The 16,168-nt window shown below is 48.2% G+C and overlaps 1 protein-coding gene across 6 annotated transcripts in view; it reads right to left on the bottom strand.

Annotated features, from left to right (window-relative positions):
- Positions 1–16,168, bottom strand: part of LOC146037131 (keratin, type I cytoskeletal 18-like) — a 46,946-nt gene that overhangs the window by 20,220 nt on the left and 10,558 nt on the right. For all 6 annotated transcript variants that reach the window (XM_083161071.1, XM_083161073.1, XM_083161072.1 and 3 more), the window contains exons 3-4: positions 7,270–7,352; positions 5,783–5,939 (exon numbers count right to left, since the gene is read on the bottom strand). In XM_083161071.1, the coding sequence (XP_083017197.1) occupies positions 5,783–5,939; positions 7,270–7,352 (240 nt within the window). The remainder of the gene's footprint in view (positions 1–5,782; positions 5,940–7,269; positions 7,353–16,168) is intronic.

Here is a 16,168-nt window from a genome sequence, read left to right as displayed (position 1 = left end):
AGCCCGCCCCTGCCCATGTTCCTTACTACAGTAGCTTGTAATGTCTGTCCTCAGGCAGACAGTGTGTAGCATTCAACTTTCTTATCTGTGTTACACCTGTCATTAAACATTAATTTGCGCCTGATAATCCAGGTTTGGGTGTTGTGCATGGCCAATGTTTCCTTCAGCAGCTTTGTTCATCTGTTGACTTAGATAAGTCTTTCCAGGATGTTCACATATACCAATTGCACTCCCTTTATTTGAGAGATGTACAGAGATGGATTACACTTGTTTCCATAAATGCCTTACTTGGTTTTCTGTCCTTGCCTGTGTTCTCTTATTATCCATAGTGCCTGGCCCTACAGTGAACTGAATCAGGGCCGCCATTAGGGGGGTGTCCCGGGTCCGGCCTCTCTGAGAGAGATAGAGAGAGAAGGCCCCAGGGCACTTATTTTGCCCACCGCACTCCCTCCCCCCTCCGCTGTGCTGTGCTAGTGTGCTGTGCTTCTTTACATCAGGACACTGGCAGCAAATTAATATGTGGCACTAGGTGGTGAGCCAATCAGAGCTAGGCAGGGGCGGGCTGGGCCGGGGGGCAGAGTGCCATCTGCCCCCCGGGCCGCTTTACCAGTTACTGCTGCGGGCCGCACTGGATCCGGCGCAGTGTTCACCTCCTCCAGCCCTCCTTCTCTTAACTAAGCTGGCCGCGGCTACAGCAAAATGGCCGCCGGCCCCCTGCACTGAGGACATTTCCTCACAAACTGCGCATGCGCGATTCTTGAAGTCCTGGGGGCAGGGCCAGCATGTGGACGTCTTGACGTTGACGTAAAAAATCTCGTCCAGATATTTAAATGCCTGCCACCGCGGGGAGTGCCGGGAGCATGAGCGACGGCAGTGTAAGTCTAAGGTGCGGCAGCTAGATAATCAGGAGGCGTAGGACTGGAGGCAGCGGCAGCGGCGTGACCAGGAGGGTCAGTAAGTATATTGTAATGTAAACCCGCTAAAGTGTGCATCATCAGGGGGGGCCGCCAGCGCTACCCGATCAGCAAGGTATGCAGAGCAGGGAGGCGCCCGCTCTGCTACCTTGCTGCGGTGCGCTATCAGTGCTGGCTGCCACAACCTGTCAAACTATTTGACAGGCAGCAGCGGCACTGGCATGAAGAAGAGAGGGGCCTGCCTACCCCTTGCTGACTGCCTGGCCTGTATTAAAGGGACAGTGTGCATTCAACAGGAGGCACAGCATAAGCAGGATCTCAGCAAGTGACAGGGGGATCTGCATAGTTCTTTTCAGTAACCCCACACATTTGGAACATTTACTCTATTAATGATTTTATTTATATTAGACACACATTTATTTACCATCAGTGTCCCTGCCCTTACCCTCCCTCTCCGCCCCTTCAGCATCTCTTCACCCTCCCTCTAACACCCCCCCTCCCCTCAGCACCCCTAAGTCACCCTCCCTCTAAAGCTTGGCATTCACTACTGTGATTTCTCGCAGCAGAGTATGCTGCCGTCCGGGACCTTCCCGAACGGAAGGGTCACATGCGATCCATCTCATGCGGTCCTAAACTTGTGATGGCTTGCATGCGACCCCTGTTCCCCACTCAGCCCGTCACTGGGAAGTTGGAGCTGCATGCTGAGACTGCGCGTCGGACCTTAGGGAACATCACACTGACCCGATTTGGGTCGATTTCTTGGCCCATGCCGTTGGGAATAGGTAAAATCGTCCCAAATCTCCCCTCTTAGTGTCTCTGCCCTTGCCTTCCCTCTAACTCCCCATTAGCATTCCTGCCCTCACCCTTCCTATAACTTCCACAGCATCCCTGCCCACCCCTCTAAACTCCTCAGTGTCCCTGACCTTGCCCTCTTCCAAACTCTCCCCTCTCCGTCCTCATACCCCCTAACTCCTCCCTCAGCGAACCTGCCCTAGCATCTAAAATCTCCCTGAAACTGCTTTTCAAAAGTAGGTAAGTATGCTGCAGATGACAACAACTGGGGATTAGGGAAGAGCTGGCAGGCAGAGGACGGAGGAAAATACAAACTCCGCTCCGGCTCCTGTCAGACCTAAAGGAGCCCATACACGCTCCTTTTTTTTATGCTCCGTTATGTACTTTGAAAGGACACATCTTATCGGATCGCATGCCTTGTGCATGCATTGTGCATGCACTGCGATCCGATACGATGTGTAGCTAGTACAAAAAGTATGTGCAGCACATACTTTTTGTACCGTACTATGTGATGTGCGCATCGCATAGTACAGAACGGAGCTGGACACAACGGAGCGTGTATGGCTTCATAAGTGTGAGATTTGACACTCTGGAAGCAGTAGCAGCATGTCTGTCTCACGTCCCTGTAAAGTACGGAGCCAGACATCGGCAGCAGTGGGAGGCAGCCTCCTCCTCATAGCCGTCCTCTGTCAGGACTCAGCCCTTAACCCCAACACAGGAGCCAGGAACTGCGAGGAGGCTGACATAAGTTGGCAAAGAGGTAGCATCAGCATTTTATATACTAAGCTAAATATATACAGTAGATAGATAGATAGATATATATCACATGTTTAGCACTATATATAATGTTCAGCACTCATGTAACAATTGTTAAAAATTGCTCCAATGCCTTTCCTCCAAACTGGACCATACTGTATATAGGCAGTGGTGTGTGTCCTAGAGTGCCATCCATGTATGTGGGCAGAAGCATTGCCTGACCATCTGTGCTGTGCCTATAGGTGCGTACACACGCCAATATCAGCAGTGATAGGGACCCATTGCATACACATTTGCCGAGGCTGAAGAGCAATGGTTGGGGGGGGTCATTACCAACCCACAGGAGCGCACATCTGCCTTCATGTACAGCATAGACACTGGGCGATAAAATGAGTATTAAATGGCTAAAATTAGCAATATCGTTCATGTAATTGGTCAGTGTGTACACTTTCTCTGGACGTGCTGGAATGCTGCTCTTTACCTACAGGATATATACTTGCATGAGCTGGGCCCTGCTTTTGTTGCTGGAGATCATAGTGTCTAAAGCTGGTATTAATCCATTAGGTAAAAAGTGGCACTTCCGCAAACTTAAGGCCCCCATACACTAGGGCAATTCACCTGCTATTTGGGCTCTTTTTCTGCAAATACACAGAAAAAGAGCCCAAACTGCATGTGAATGACAGCATTACACGCGCATTGCACCGGAGCCTGCAAGTCAATCTCTTGGATTGCTTCTATGCCGGGCAGGATTGCTGGGATTGCATACCATATAATTCATGTGATCCTGCTGCCCAGAAGTCACTGTAGTGTTTGGCAATATGAATCCTATCCCCTATTTGCCATCGCAAACATGCAGGGACAGGGCCTTCATAAAGAGACAATCCCTGCAATGTGCTGTGGCAGCTGCCTGGTCGTCTGTGCAATGTGCGCTATCAGTATATACAGTATCCTACAGTATATATGGCTGAATACTTTACGTAACAGCACCCTATCTATGAATACTGTAAGTGCAGCACCAGCTGCTGTTTAATTGTTGCTGCATACTAGGGCGGAAGGCAGAACGGCGGCGGTGGTGGTGGGCCACTTGCTTGTGTTGCCCCCCAGGCTGAAAGTTGCCAGCCAGCCCCTGGAGCTAGGGTACCGTTAGCCAATCAGAGCGGCTGCTGGTATGAAAGCTCTGATTGGCTCACCACCTGGTGCTGCATATTAATTGACCATCATTTTCCTGAATCTGATGTCTGGGAGCAGGGCTTTTTTCAGCCACTGAGCAGCGCAGGCAACACAGCTGAAGGGGCAACCGGGCGGTGAGTGAAGGAGGGTGAGGGAGGGACAGGGCCGGTGCAGGGGCCTGGACTAGAAATAAGTACCGGTCCCCAAAATTCCTGGGGGCAGCCCTGAACTGAATTATTTCTTAATAGATCTGTTTAGTGTTTCACCTCTGTACAGTAGCAAAGTCTAATGCTGCCCATACAGTACAGCGATATTGCATACAATCCTCCTTCCGATCGCATCTGTGCAATAAATCAAAGGATTGCATGCACATCGAATGTGTCCCCCGACGCAATGCGCAGGCTTGCCAGTCGCCTAGTACGTAGATAGATATTATGTGCTGCATGTAATATTTATCGGATCGCATGTGGTTTTTTAACCACATGTTATCGCTCGGATGCAATCGGAGGGTGGAGGAATCTCTTTCAGCGGCATTGGTTCGGGGAGAGGGGGCCGGAGGGGGCACTGGCTGCAGGCGGCGGTGGAGCGTAGCGCTGTGAAGGACAGGACTGCACATTTGTCAGCCATCACTGTGCAGTTACTGCTATAGCTGAACATCATACTGGGATACTGGGCACACTGGGCTCCCATTATAATTCCCACTCGGCTTTATCTGTCCTGTGTATAATACGTTACATCTAAGAAACAGCCACATCTTTCCCTGGCAATAAAGGGTTAGGTGACTGCTCATTACCTATTAAACACTAATACTGACAGTGTATTACCTCTGATATTTACCAGATAATTATTATTTATGTTGAAGCCCTCTGATTAATATATTAGTACACCGCGCGCACTACCACTATTCATCTCGGGGTTATATTTGAGATGAACACGCATTTACATCAGCGGCAATAGAGCATCATAAACATAACTCGCAGTTCAACCAGTGGGAAATATCTGATGACAAGCAGACAGACATTGTAACAGCTATTTATTAACATTTCTGTGCTAGAACATCACCAAGGTGCAACAGTGTAACACAGTAACAACACACTGTCAATGTCACAGAGGCTACTGAGATAAAGATTTGTTTTGCATCCCAAAAAGTTTTCACTTGACCAATAAGTCTTCAAAGTGATTCGTGAGTCCCTATTGTCTCCTCTCTATAATGGAATCGGCCAATCAGCCGCATTATTAGAGAAGGAAAGAGATATATTGGTTATTTATAGTCAATACGGGATACAAGTGACACACTGAACTGCAATATCTATTTAAGGGAGGATTAAAGTAGGCACACGGCATCCCCACACGTGCTTTTTTAAACACGCACTCCATTCTCTTTGTCTGTGTTATATGTTATGTGTTTTGTATATGTTTCTATTAAAATAATAATTTAAAAAAATTCTCTCTGGCACACCACACCTAGAATTTTTTTTTCCTGTTCTGCTTAAGTATTCCATGGTGTGTACACATGGTCAGATGTGCCTTAAGATACTATCCAGGATCCGATCAGATCGGATCGGAATCAGATCGCAAGGCACATACGATTTGCATACAAGTCTGACTATATAGTGCAGATCTGCACTATATAATAGGGACTAAGTAAAAACCGGACCAGACAATACCCCGGAACGCCGGACCGAACATCAAACTCTGGATTCCGGAGCTTGTAGTGTCCAATCCGGGGGGTGTCTTGTCCGTGTGGATGCCTGTGATAGCTTTCACCAGGGACATGGGGAAGGGGACATTACAGTCTCCCCGCGTGGTCTGGACCGTTCCAGTTTTTGCTACATGCCCGGACCATACAGGAAGGCTTTATTCTCTCCCTCCTCCACTCTCTGCTGTCACAGGCAGCCCCCCCCTCTACCCCAGACAGGACACCCCCAAGACCAGGCACTACAAGTTCCAGAATGCACAGATTGATGCCTGACCCGACATTCCGGGGTCTTGTCCGGGTCCGGTTTTATTCCCGTAACAATATGCGACTTATCAGCATTTACACTTTGAAGCCTTCGTTGTTTTAGTATATAAGAATATCGTCACTGAACCCGTAGCTGGTTAATAATTGAGGAGGATGGAATTTGATGGAAGTTATTTATTAAATGTACCTGCGTGTGGTCATTCTTTAAGGTCAGCAGCTCGCTGTGCAGGCTGCCTAGATCCGCTCTCACACTGTCAGTGACAGATTCGTGATTTTCCTTGGCCTTTCTCAGTGAGATCATATCTCTCTCCGCTGACCGACATAGCGCAGATTCAGCGTTCCACCTAATGACAATACAATGTTCTCATTCACTGTGGGGGTATACATAGCAGTGCAGATTAACATTGCTTCAAGGCATACTTTAGGAGGATTAAAGGGAATTTACCTTAATAAGTCAATACAGTTTATATTGTAGCTTGGCTGCAATGAGGTATCTTTAGTTATGATACGGTTATTAAAAATAAAACGTTAAAGTGTTTTGGTTATGATTATATAAATCTATGTGCATGTGGATTTATTCCATCTGATCGCGTTCATTCAGATGATGACTGAGGTTCACTGGTAACAAGGATTAGGCAACCACACCAATATCTACACCCAATAGCGCCACCACTAGGCAGTGTTAGTCATTTGCCTAGGGTGCCGGCCACTGGGGGGGGGGGCAGGGGCGGATTTAGGGAGGAGGGCGCCCCTAGGCACAACAATAATGTTTACTAAGTAGGACAGTTTACAGGGGCAGTATCTGCATGTCCTATCCATTTACACTATTTAAGATGGAATATAGTACAGTACAGTGGATATTTTGCAGTTATTGTTACATTTTGGGCTGACAGTACTATCACAGGCATCCAAGTGCCGCCCCCAAACATGTGCCGCCCCTAGGCCGGTGCCTCACGTGCCTAATGGGAAATTCGGCTCTGGGGGGGGGGGGGGGGGCGGTAGTCGGGAGCAAGGACCCCCGGATGGAGGCAAGAGCGGCGGTCACTACTCCCCACCCCGCAGCAACTTCATTGCACCCTATGCGCCACTCCCCGTTGGATCAGTGCACCGGATGTATCGCACCCCCCCCCCCCCCCGTGCAGCATGGCGGGCATATTCCCCACTCTGGATCAGCGCGCCGGGCCGCATCGCACCCTCTGGCCCCCGGAGCAGCACGGCGGCCGAATACCCCCCCCTCCCCTGATCAGCGAGCCGGGCCGCATCGCACCCCCCGGCCCCCGGAGCAGCAAGGCGGCCGAATCCCCCCCTGGATCAGCGCGCCGGGCCGCATCGCACCCCCGGCCTCCGGAGCAGCACGACAGCTGAATCCCCCCCCCAGATCGGCGCGCCGGCCACTGGGGTGCCCCTCCCACCTGGGGCGCTCCAGTGCCTTGCACCGGCACTGTCTACACCCTGCTTTCTGGTAACATTTGGCTACACATTTAATTGGGTCTTAAACCCATGTAGTATATTGGAGTTTTAACCAGGCCCCCAGTGTCTCTTGGCCATGGTCCAGTCATTTTGACAATGAGTATAAGTTAATAAGATTTGCTGCACCCTGCTGACAAATTGCTCACAGAGATAGAGTGCTATTTTCCAACTTTCAAAGTGGTACATACAGTATCTGATACTCACTTCTCCTTGAAGTCGTCTGCTGCGAGTCTGCTGTTATCAATAGCCAATAGGAGCTTTGTATTCTCAGAGATTGAATCTGAAATCTAGAAAATCATTGGTATTCATATGATGTAAAAATCACAGTGAAGATTTAAAAAATATATACTTTATAAGCAACAATAGTTATGACAAAAAAGCAATCAAGGCATTATATAGCGCACACATATTCCGCAGCGCTGTACAGAGTATAGCTGAATATTCACATCAGTCCCAGGCCCAGTAGAGCTTACAATCTATATTCCATACCACATGTACACGCGCACACAGTCATTCTAGGGATAATTTGTTGGGAGCCAATTAGCCTACCAGTATATTTTTGGATTGTGGGAAGAAACCGGAGTCCCCGAAGGAAACCCACGCAAGTACGGGGAGAATATACAAACTCCGCACAGTTAGCGCATAATAGTGGGAATAGAACCTATGACCTCAGTGCTGTGAGGCAGTAATGTAACCATTACACCGTCCGTACTGCCCCGTATATATAACACATGGTGGGGATAGAACCCATGACCTCAGCGCTGTGAGGCAGTAATGTAACCATTACACCGTCCGTACTGCCCCGTATATATAACACATGGTGGGGATAGAACCTATGACCTCAGCGCTGTGAGGCAGTAATGTAACCATTACACCGTCCGTACTGCCCCGTATATATAACACATGGTGGGGATAGAACCCATGACCTCAGCGCTGTGAGGCAGTAATGTAACCATTACACCGTCCATACTGCCCTGTATATATAACACATGGTGGGGATAGAACCCATGACCTCAGTGCTGTGAGGCAGTAATGCTAACCATTACACCATCCGTACTGCCCCGTATATATAACACATGGTGGGGATAGAACCTATGACCTCAGCGCTGTGAGGCAGTAATGTAACCATTACACCGTCCGTACTGCCCCGTATATATAACACATGGTGGGGATAGAACCCATGACCTCAGTGCTGTGAGGCAGTAATGTAACCATTACACCGTCCATACTGCCCTGTATATATAACACATGGTGGGGATAGAACCCATGACCTCAGTGCTGTGAGGCAGTAATGCTAACCATTACACCATCCGTACTGCCCCGTATATATAACACATGGTGGGGATAGAACCCATGACCTCAGCGCTGTGAGGCAGTAATGCTAACCATTAGACCATCCGTACTGCCCCGTATATATAACACATGGTGGGGATAGAACACATGAACTCAGCGCTGTGAGGCAGTAATGCTAACCATTACACCATCCGTACTGCCCCGTATATATAACACATGGTGGGGATAGAACCCATGACCTCAGCGCTGTGAGGCGGTAATGCTAACCATTACATCATCCGTACTGCCCCATCTATAAAACATATGGTGGGGATAGAACCCATGACCTCAGTGCTATGAGGCAGTAATGCTAACCATTACACCGTCCGTACCTCCCCGTATATATAACACATGGTGGGGATAGAACACATGACCTCAGTGCTGTGAGGCAGTAATGTAACCATTACACCGTCCGTACTGCCCCGTATATATAACACATGGTGGGAATAGAACCCATGACCTCAGTGCTGTGAGGTAGTAATGCTAACCATTACACCATCCGTACTGCCCCGTATATATAACACATGGTGGGGATAGAACCCATGACCTCAGCGCTGTGAGGCAGTAATGTAACCACTACACCACCCGTACTGCCCCGTATATATAACACATGGTGGGAATAGAACCCATGACCTCAGCGCTGTGAGGCAGTAATGTAACCACTACACCACCCGTACTGCCCCGTATATATAACACATGGTGGGAATAGAACCCATGACCTCAGTGCTGTGAGGTAGTAATGCTAACCATTACACCATCCGTACTGCCCCGTATATATAACACATGGTGGGGATAGAACCCATGACCTCAGCGCTGTGAGGCAGTAATGTAACCACTACACCACCCGTACTGCCCCGTATATATAACACATGGCGGGGATAGAACCCATGACCTCAGCGCTGTGAGGCAGTAATGTAACCATTACACCGTCCGTACTGCCCGTATATATAACACATGGTGGGAATAGAACCCATGACCTCAGTGCTGTGAGGTAGTAATGCTAACCATTACACCATCCGTACTGCCCCGTATATATATAACACATGGTGGGGATAGAACCCATGACCTCAGCGCTGTGAGGCAGTAATGTAACCATTACACCATCCGTACTGCCCTGTATATATAACACATGGTGGGAATAGAACCCATGACCTCAGTGCTGTGAGGCAGTAATGCTATAACCATTACACCATCCGTACTGCCCCAAATATATATAACACATGGTGGGGATAGAACCCATGACCTCAGTGCTGTGAGGCAGTAATGTAACCATTACACCATCCGTACTGCACCGTATATATAACACATGGTGGAGATAGAACCCATGACCTCAGCGCTGTGAGGCGGTAATGCTAACCATTACACCGTCTGTACTGCCCTGTATATATAACACATGGTGGGGATAGAACCCATGACCTCAGCGCTGTGAGGCAGTAATGTAACCATTACACCATCCGTACTGCCCTGTATATATAACACATGGTGGGAATAGAACCCATGACCTCAGTGCTGTGAGGCAGTAATGCTATAACCATTACACCATCCGTACTGCCCCGTATATATAACACATGGTGGAGATAGAACCCATGACCTCAGCGCTGTGAGGCAGTAATGCTAACCACTACACCATCCGTACTGCCCCGTATATATAACACATGGTGGGGATAGAACCCATGACCTCAGTGCTGTGAGGCGGTAATGCTAACCATTACACCGTCCGTACTGCCCCGTATATATAACACATGGTGGGGTTAGAACCCATGACCTCAGCGCTGTGAGGCAGTAATGCTAACCATTACACCGTCTGTACTGCCCTGTATATATAACACATGGTGGGGATAGAACCCATGACCTCAGCGCTGTGAGGCAGTAATGTAACCATTACACCATCCGTACTGCCCTGTATATATAACACATGGTGGGAATAGAACCCATGACCTCAGTGCTGTGAGGCAGTAATGTAACCATTACACCGTCCGTACTGCCCCGTATATATAACACATGGTGGGAATAGAACCCATGACCTCAGTGCTGTGAGGTAGTAATGCTAACCATTACACCATCCGTACTGCCCCGTATATATAACACATGGTGGGGATAGAACCCATGACCTCAGCGCTGTGAGGCAGTAATGTAACCACTACACCACCCGTACTGCCCCGTATATATAACACATGGTGGGAATAGAACCCATGACCTCAGTGCTGTGAGGCAGTAATGTAACCATTACACCGTCCGTACTGCCCCGTATATATAACACATGGTGGGAATAGAACCCATGACCTCAGTGCTGTGAGGTAGTAATGCTAACCATTACACCATCCGTACTGCCCCGTATATATAACACATGGTGGGGATAGAACCCATGACCTCAGCGCTGTGAGGCAGTAATGTAACCACTACACCACCCGTACTGCCCCGTATATATAACACATGGCGGGGATAGAACCCATGACCTCAGCGCTGTGAGGCAGTAATGTAACCAGTACACCGTCCGTACTGCCCGTATATATAACACATGGTGGGAATAGAACCCATGACCTCAGTGCTGTGAGGTAGTAATGCTAACCATTACACCATCCGTACTGCCCCGTATATATATAACACATGGTGGGGATAGAACCCATGACCTCAGCGCTGTGAGGCAGTAATGTAACCATTACACCATCCGTACTGCCCTGTATATATAACACATGGTGGGAATAGAACCCATGACCTCAGTGCTGTGAGGCAGTAATGCTATAACCATTACACCATCCGTACTGCCCCAAATATATATAACACATGGTGGGGATAGAACCCATGACCTCAGTGCTGTGAGGCAGTAATGTAACCATTACACCATCCGTACTGCACCGTATATATAACACATGGTGGAGATAGAACCCATGACCTCAGCGCTGTGAGGCGGTAATGCTAACCATTACACCGTCTGTACTGCCCTGTATATATAACACATGGTGGGGATAGAACCCATGACCTCAGCGCTGTGAGGCAGTAATGTAACCATTACACCATCCGTACTGCCCTGTATATATAACACATGGTGGGAATAGAACCCATGACCTCAGTGCTGTGAGGCAGTAATGCTATAACCATTACACCATCCGTACTGCCCCGTATATATAACACATGGTGGAGATAGAACCCATGACCTCAGCGCTGTGAGGCAGTAATGCTAACCATTACACCACCCGTACTGCCCCGTATATATAACACATGGTGGGGATAGAACCCATGACCTCAGCGCTGTGAGGCAGTAATGCTAACCATTACACCATCCGTAGTGCCCCGTATATATAACACATGGTGGGGATAGAACCCATGACCTCAGCGCTGTGAGGCGGTAATGCTAACCATTACACCGTCCGTACTGCCCCGTATATATAACACATGGTGGGGATAGAACCCATGACCTCAGCGCTGTGAGGCAGTAATGTAACCATTACACCATCCGTACTGTCCTCTATGCGGTAGGACATTCATCTAACCTATAGTTGCCAAGGTTACCAAGCATTCATGTTATTGTATCATTTCATTACACATTTTATAATCATATGCACAGAACAAGGATATTGTTAAACTATAGCAGATCTAGAAAGAGTTATCACTTATCACGTGGACAAGTCTCATGCATATACTGTATATATAACCTGAGAAGATTGTCACCAGCAGATCCTCAGCTAAACCATGACTCTGCATGTCACCGTTGCCAGATTTTAGACCCCCACATGTTTCTTTAATGCCATATACTCCACATGCGCTTATATGCTTCAGATTCCCCATGCCCCTTTATATGCACCAGAGACCCTCATGCCATTTACTATAGGGACCTTATTCTGGGTCATCCGGTTCGGATGGTGGTACGCCCAGGGCAGCCAAGAAGGGGGGGGGGGCACTAATTACCTCGGCCCAGGCTTGCTGGAGGGGCCCTGCGGGGGACCTGGTCCGACCACCCCTTACATCTCCGTCCCTCCCGGGCAGCACACACCTACAGCATGTGCTGTGCTGACAGCAGGCTCAGCATGAGCATCTCAATGACAGCGTGTGAGCTCATGCTGAGCCTGCTGTCAGCACAGCACATGCTGTAGGTATGTGCTGCTGCTGAGGGGGGGGGGGGGGGGGGGTTGGCGACAATAACACTCCCCCCTTGACTTTAAAGTGTGTTTTCACTCCCCTAAACGTTTCGGGTGTGTGACCTAATTACAGGAGGTGGCTATGCCTTCCACAATTAGACCACGCCCCAACATTTTTACCGGGGCCCGGCATCCCTCTCGGCCCTGGGGTACACTGGCCCACCATTCGCAATGCGCATACGCTCGCACTGGGTGTGAATGGATGTTTTACTAAACCTACCTCACTACCTGGGGAAAAAGGAAGAACACCTTTTATGAGACAACTGGGGCTGCCAATGGCCGCGATACAGGTACCCCACCCCCTGCCGCTGCTCCTCCAGGTCCCTGCTACAGGCGCTGCGTTCCCGGCACCTGCACTCTGTACTGCGCATGCGGCCAGCTTCAGTGGGTTGCTACACATAGAGAGGCATCCCAGAGGGTGGGAACATCTCCCAATGGGACTGCCTTGGTGACTGGCAGGTCGGACTTTAGTGCTGTCTCACAGGCTGCATCTGGCTTCACTACAGTGGCGGATTTTACCTGGGGGGGGGGTTTGCAGCCCTGCAGCCTATACAGTAGGTAAAAACCGCCACTGCTAATAACACATAATCCTCTGCAAATATAGATACACTCATGATTTAGTGCTGGTTACTGTTTGTTTTGTCTCCTTAGTAACTGAAGGATTAATACATATTTCCATTTGTAGAGAATTTGTATTAATGTATGTTAAATATTTGCTGCCTCTCGTTCTGTTATAGTGTTGGTTTTAAGGGAGATTTCATGTGTTTGCTGTGGTAATGATCTAGAATTTTCACAGACGACAGTTAAAAATAATCTCACTTTAAAGTGTGAAAATAAAGATTAGTAGCAATTGTGGAGTTTAGCATCTCTAGAATTTTTTAATGTGGAATAATTACGGAATTATGAAATTTGCAAATATCACAAAACAAAATGTGAAAATGTTGATGTAAAAGTAACAAACTGAAACCAGTAAACAGATTTGCACATTGGCAAAACCATGTTGCAGTGTAGGATTTGGGGCAGGAGGCAAATGTTAAATGTATGGACAGATTTAGAGTTGAAAGGGGCGTGTATACTGTATGTTGATGTGTAGCATTGATGTCTGTTGTAGTATTTCTATATATACGGTATGTACACTTTCAAAGCTCAACAGACATTTACATGCAGTCAGGGGCAGAACTTCCGGAGGCAATGGAGTCATCTGTCGCTGGGCTTTTGCTCCGGAGGGGGCACATCTCCTCCATTGCCTCCGGCTCCGCTGTGCTCTCAGCCCATCATGCAGTGCCCCTTCCTCCCTCCCAGAGTAGAGGAGCAGGAGGGACCCATCTGCCGGCGAATACCTCTGCTGCAGCCTTGGAGAGGTTGGGACTGCACACAGGAATCTGTAGTGCACTTCTGGGTAAAAAATATCCCAGAAGGTACTGCAGTGGGGTCAGAGGAGCATTTGCTGAGATCTGATTGGAGGAGAGCCCAGCATATGCTCCTATAATGGTTAGGTTTAAATTCAAGTGGGCTAAGGGACCTTGTGACGGGACAGGGGAGGAGAGGGGGCAGAGAGAGGAGGAGCAAGGTCAGAAGAAGTTACTAAAGGCAACCAGTGGAGGCATGGATAGTGAAGGAGCAAGCCCCACCCCTCTGAGTGTGGAAGGTCCTTTAGCCCTCTAGAATTTAGCAACTACCCTCCTTCTAACCTCTGGAGATGATCAGCAGCAGCAGGTGATGGAACTCCCCATCCAGTTCACCGCAGGCACAGGAGGAGACCCCGCACAGTGAGCAGCTACCAGCCAGAGCCAGGAGCTCCCCCCCTCATCACTTCCCCTGCCTATGACTCACGCAGGTCACTGGGATTAAAGTAATGGAGTTTATGCAGAGCAGGGGAGGAGCAGAGAGTCAAATAACCTGCTCCCCTCCAGCAGCCTCACCATAACCTATCCCCTTACCTCCCATCCTGCAGCCTTTCTCTAACCTCTCCCCTATCCTCTCCCCTCCTACCACCGTATCTTAACCTCTCCCCTATCACTAACCTCCCATCCTGCAGCATTACCTTAATCCAGGCCACAACAAACCCCAGGTGGTCAGGTCGCCACGGTAAGCAGAGTGGTGCAACAGCCAAGCAGAGCAGTGGACAACCCACCCAGCTCCGGCTGTATCAGAGCAGGTCCGCAGTGCATCTATTTCAAAGTTCGAAGCGGAACACGAGCCACCCGGAGCTCGCCGTTTGGAAGCCAATCAGAAGCAGCAGTATCTAATCAGTGGAAGCTGATTTCATACAGCCGGATGAGTTGTCTACCACTCTGCCCGGCTGTTGACATAACCATTCATGGTAACGTTGGGGAGGGAGGAGTTTTAATCCCCCGTGGCAATGAGCATGTTACTGTTGACAGAGCATGCAACCTCTGGCAGAGCTTGAAACCCCTGGCAATATGTTACCCCTGGCAGAGCATTAAACCACTGGCAATATGTTACCCCGGCAGATCATTAAACCACTGGCAATATGTTATCCCTGGCAGATCATTAAACCACTGGCAATATGTTACCCCTGGCAGATCATTAAACCACTGGCAATATGTTTATGTTACTCCTGGCAGATCATTAAACCACTGGCAATATGTTACCCCTGGCAGAGCATTAAACCACTGGGAGAGCATGAAACTCCTGGCATTAATCGTGAGCCCCCTGGCATCAAGCAAGAAACCCGTAGCAACGAGCATGTAGGTAAGCTGCACTTATATGGCATAATAGGCATTACGGCATGTGGTATTATACGTAATGGGCATTACAGTGTGTGGCATAATGTGTAATGAGAATTGCGGCGTGTGGTATAATGATGTGTATTATGCGGTACTATGATGTGTGTCATAATGCGTCATGGACATTACAGTGTGTTGTATAATATGCTATGGGCATTGTGGTATGTGGTATAATATGTCTCTATTTTTAGTTTGTCCTGCTCCTACACTTTCATCCTGGCTCCTATATCCATCGTTAATGATGCGCAACATACACACTGGATAATATTGTTCACAATATCATTCAGAAAGCCCTTTCTGAACGATGTTTACCAATATCATCTAGTAGTGTGTATGGGCCTGTGGCAATTAAAACTTATTGTTGGTTGCTGTGGGGCGGAATATATTTGAATGTTTACACTGTGTTAATAAGTCGCCCCTGTTGTCTTTGCTATTTTATCTTGTTGTCTGAAAGCAATTATCTGTCTGCAAATATCAGTAAGATTTACTTAAATGCTTGATTTTGCTCTTATATTCATCTAATCAGACATCATCAGAATCATTTCTCATTCAGTTTTTATAATCTCGATGACAATTTGTATATAAAATCGCTGATCCTCTCGGTTTGAAAATGCATACATGTATAAGTTTGGATTCAATAATTTTTATTTGCATTGGTCCTACTGCTGTAACTATTGTGGTCCTGCAGCTGTACCCATTGTGCTTTTTAATTAATATTAAGATAAATATACATCGAATACATTAAGGTAATATTACATCGAAGATCACAACTTGGGAGAGCAAAATAAATACAAAACAAAACCGTAAATGAGATTATCTGATAACATTTTATTTTTCAGGAGGGTTGACTTGCACAGGGGGCCCTGTGGTCCTGCTCTATAGATG

The sequence above is a fragment of the Crinia signifera genome, chromosome 9 (assembly GCF_055691185.1).
Source record: "Crinia signifera chromosome 9, ASM5569118v1, whole genome shotgun sequence".
NCBI classification, from domain to species: Eukaryota; Metazoa; Chordata; class Amphibia; order Anura; family Myobatrachidae; genus Crinia; species Crinia signifera.
Note: the sequence above shows the minus strand (reverse complement) of the source record. Positions and strands in the feature narration are given on the sequence as shown.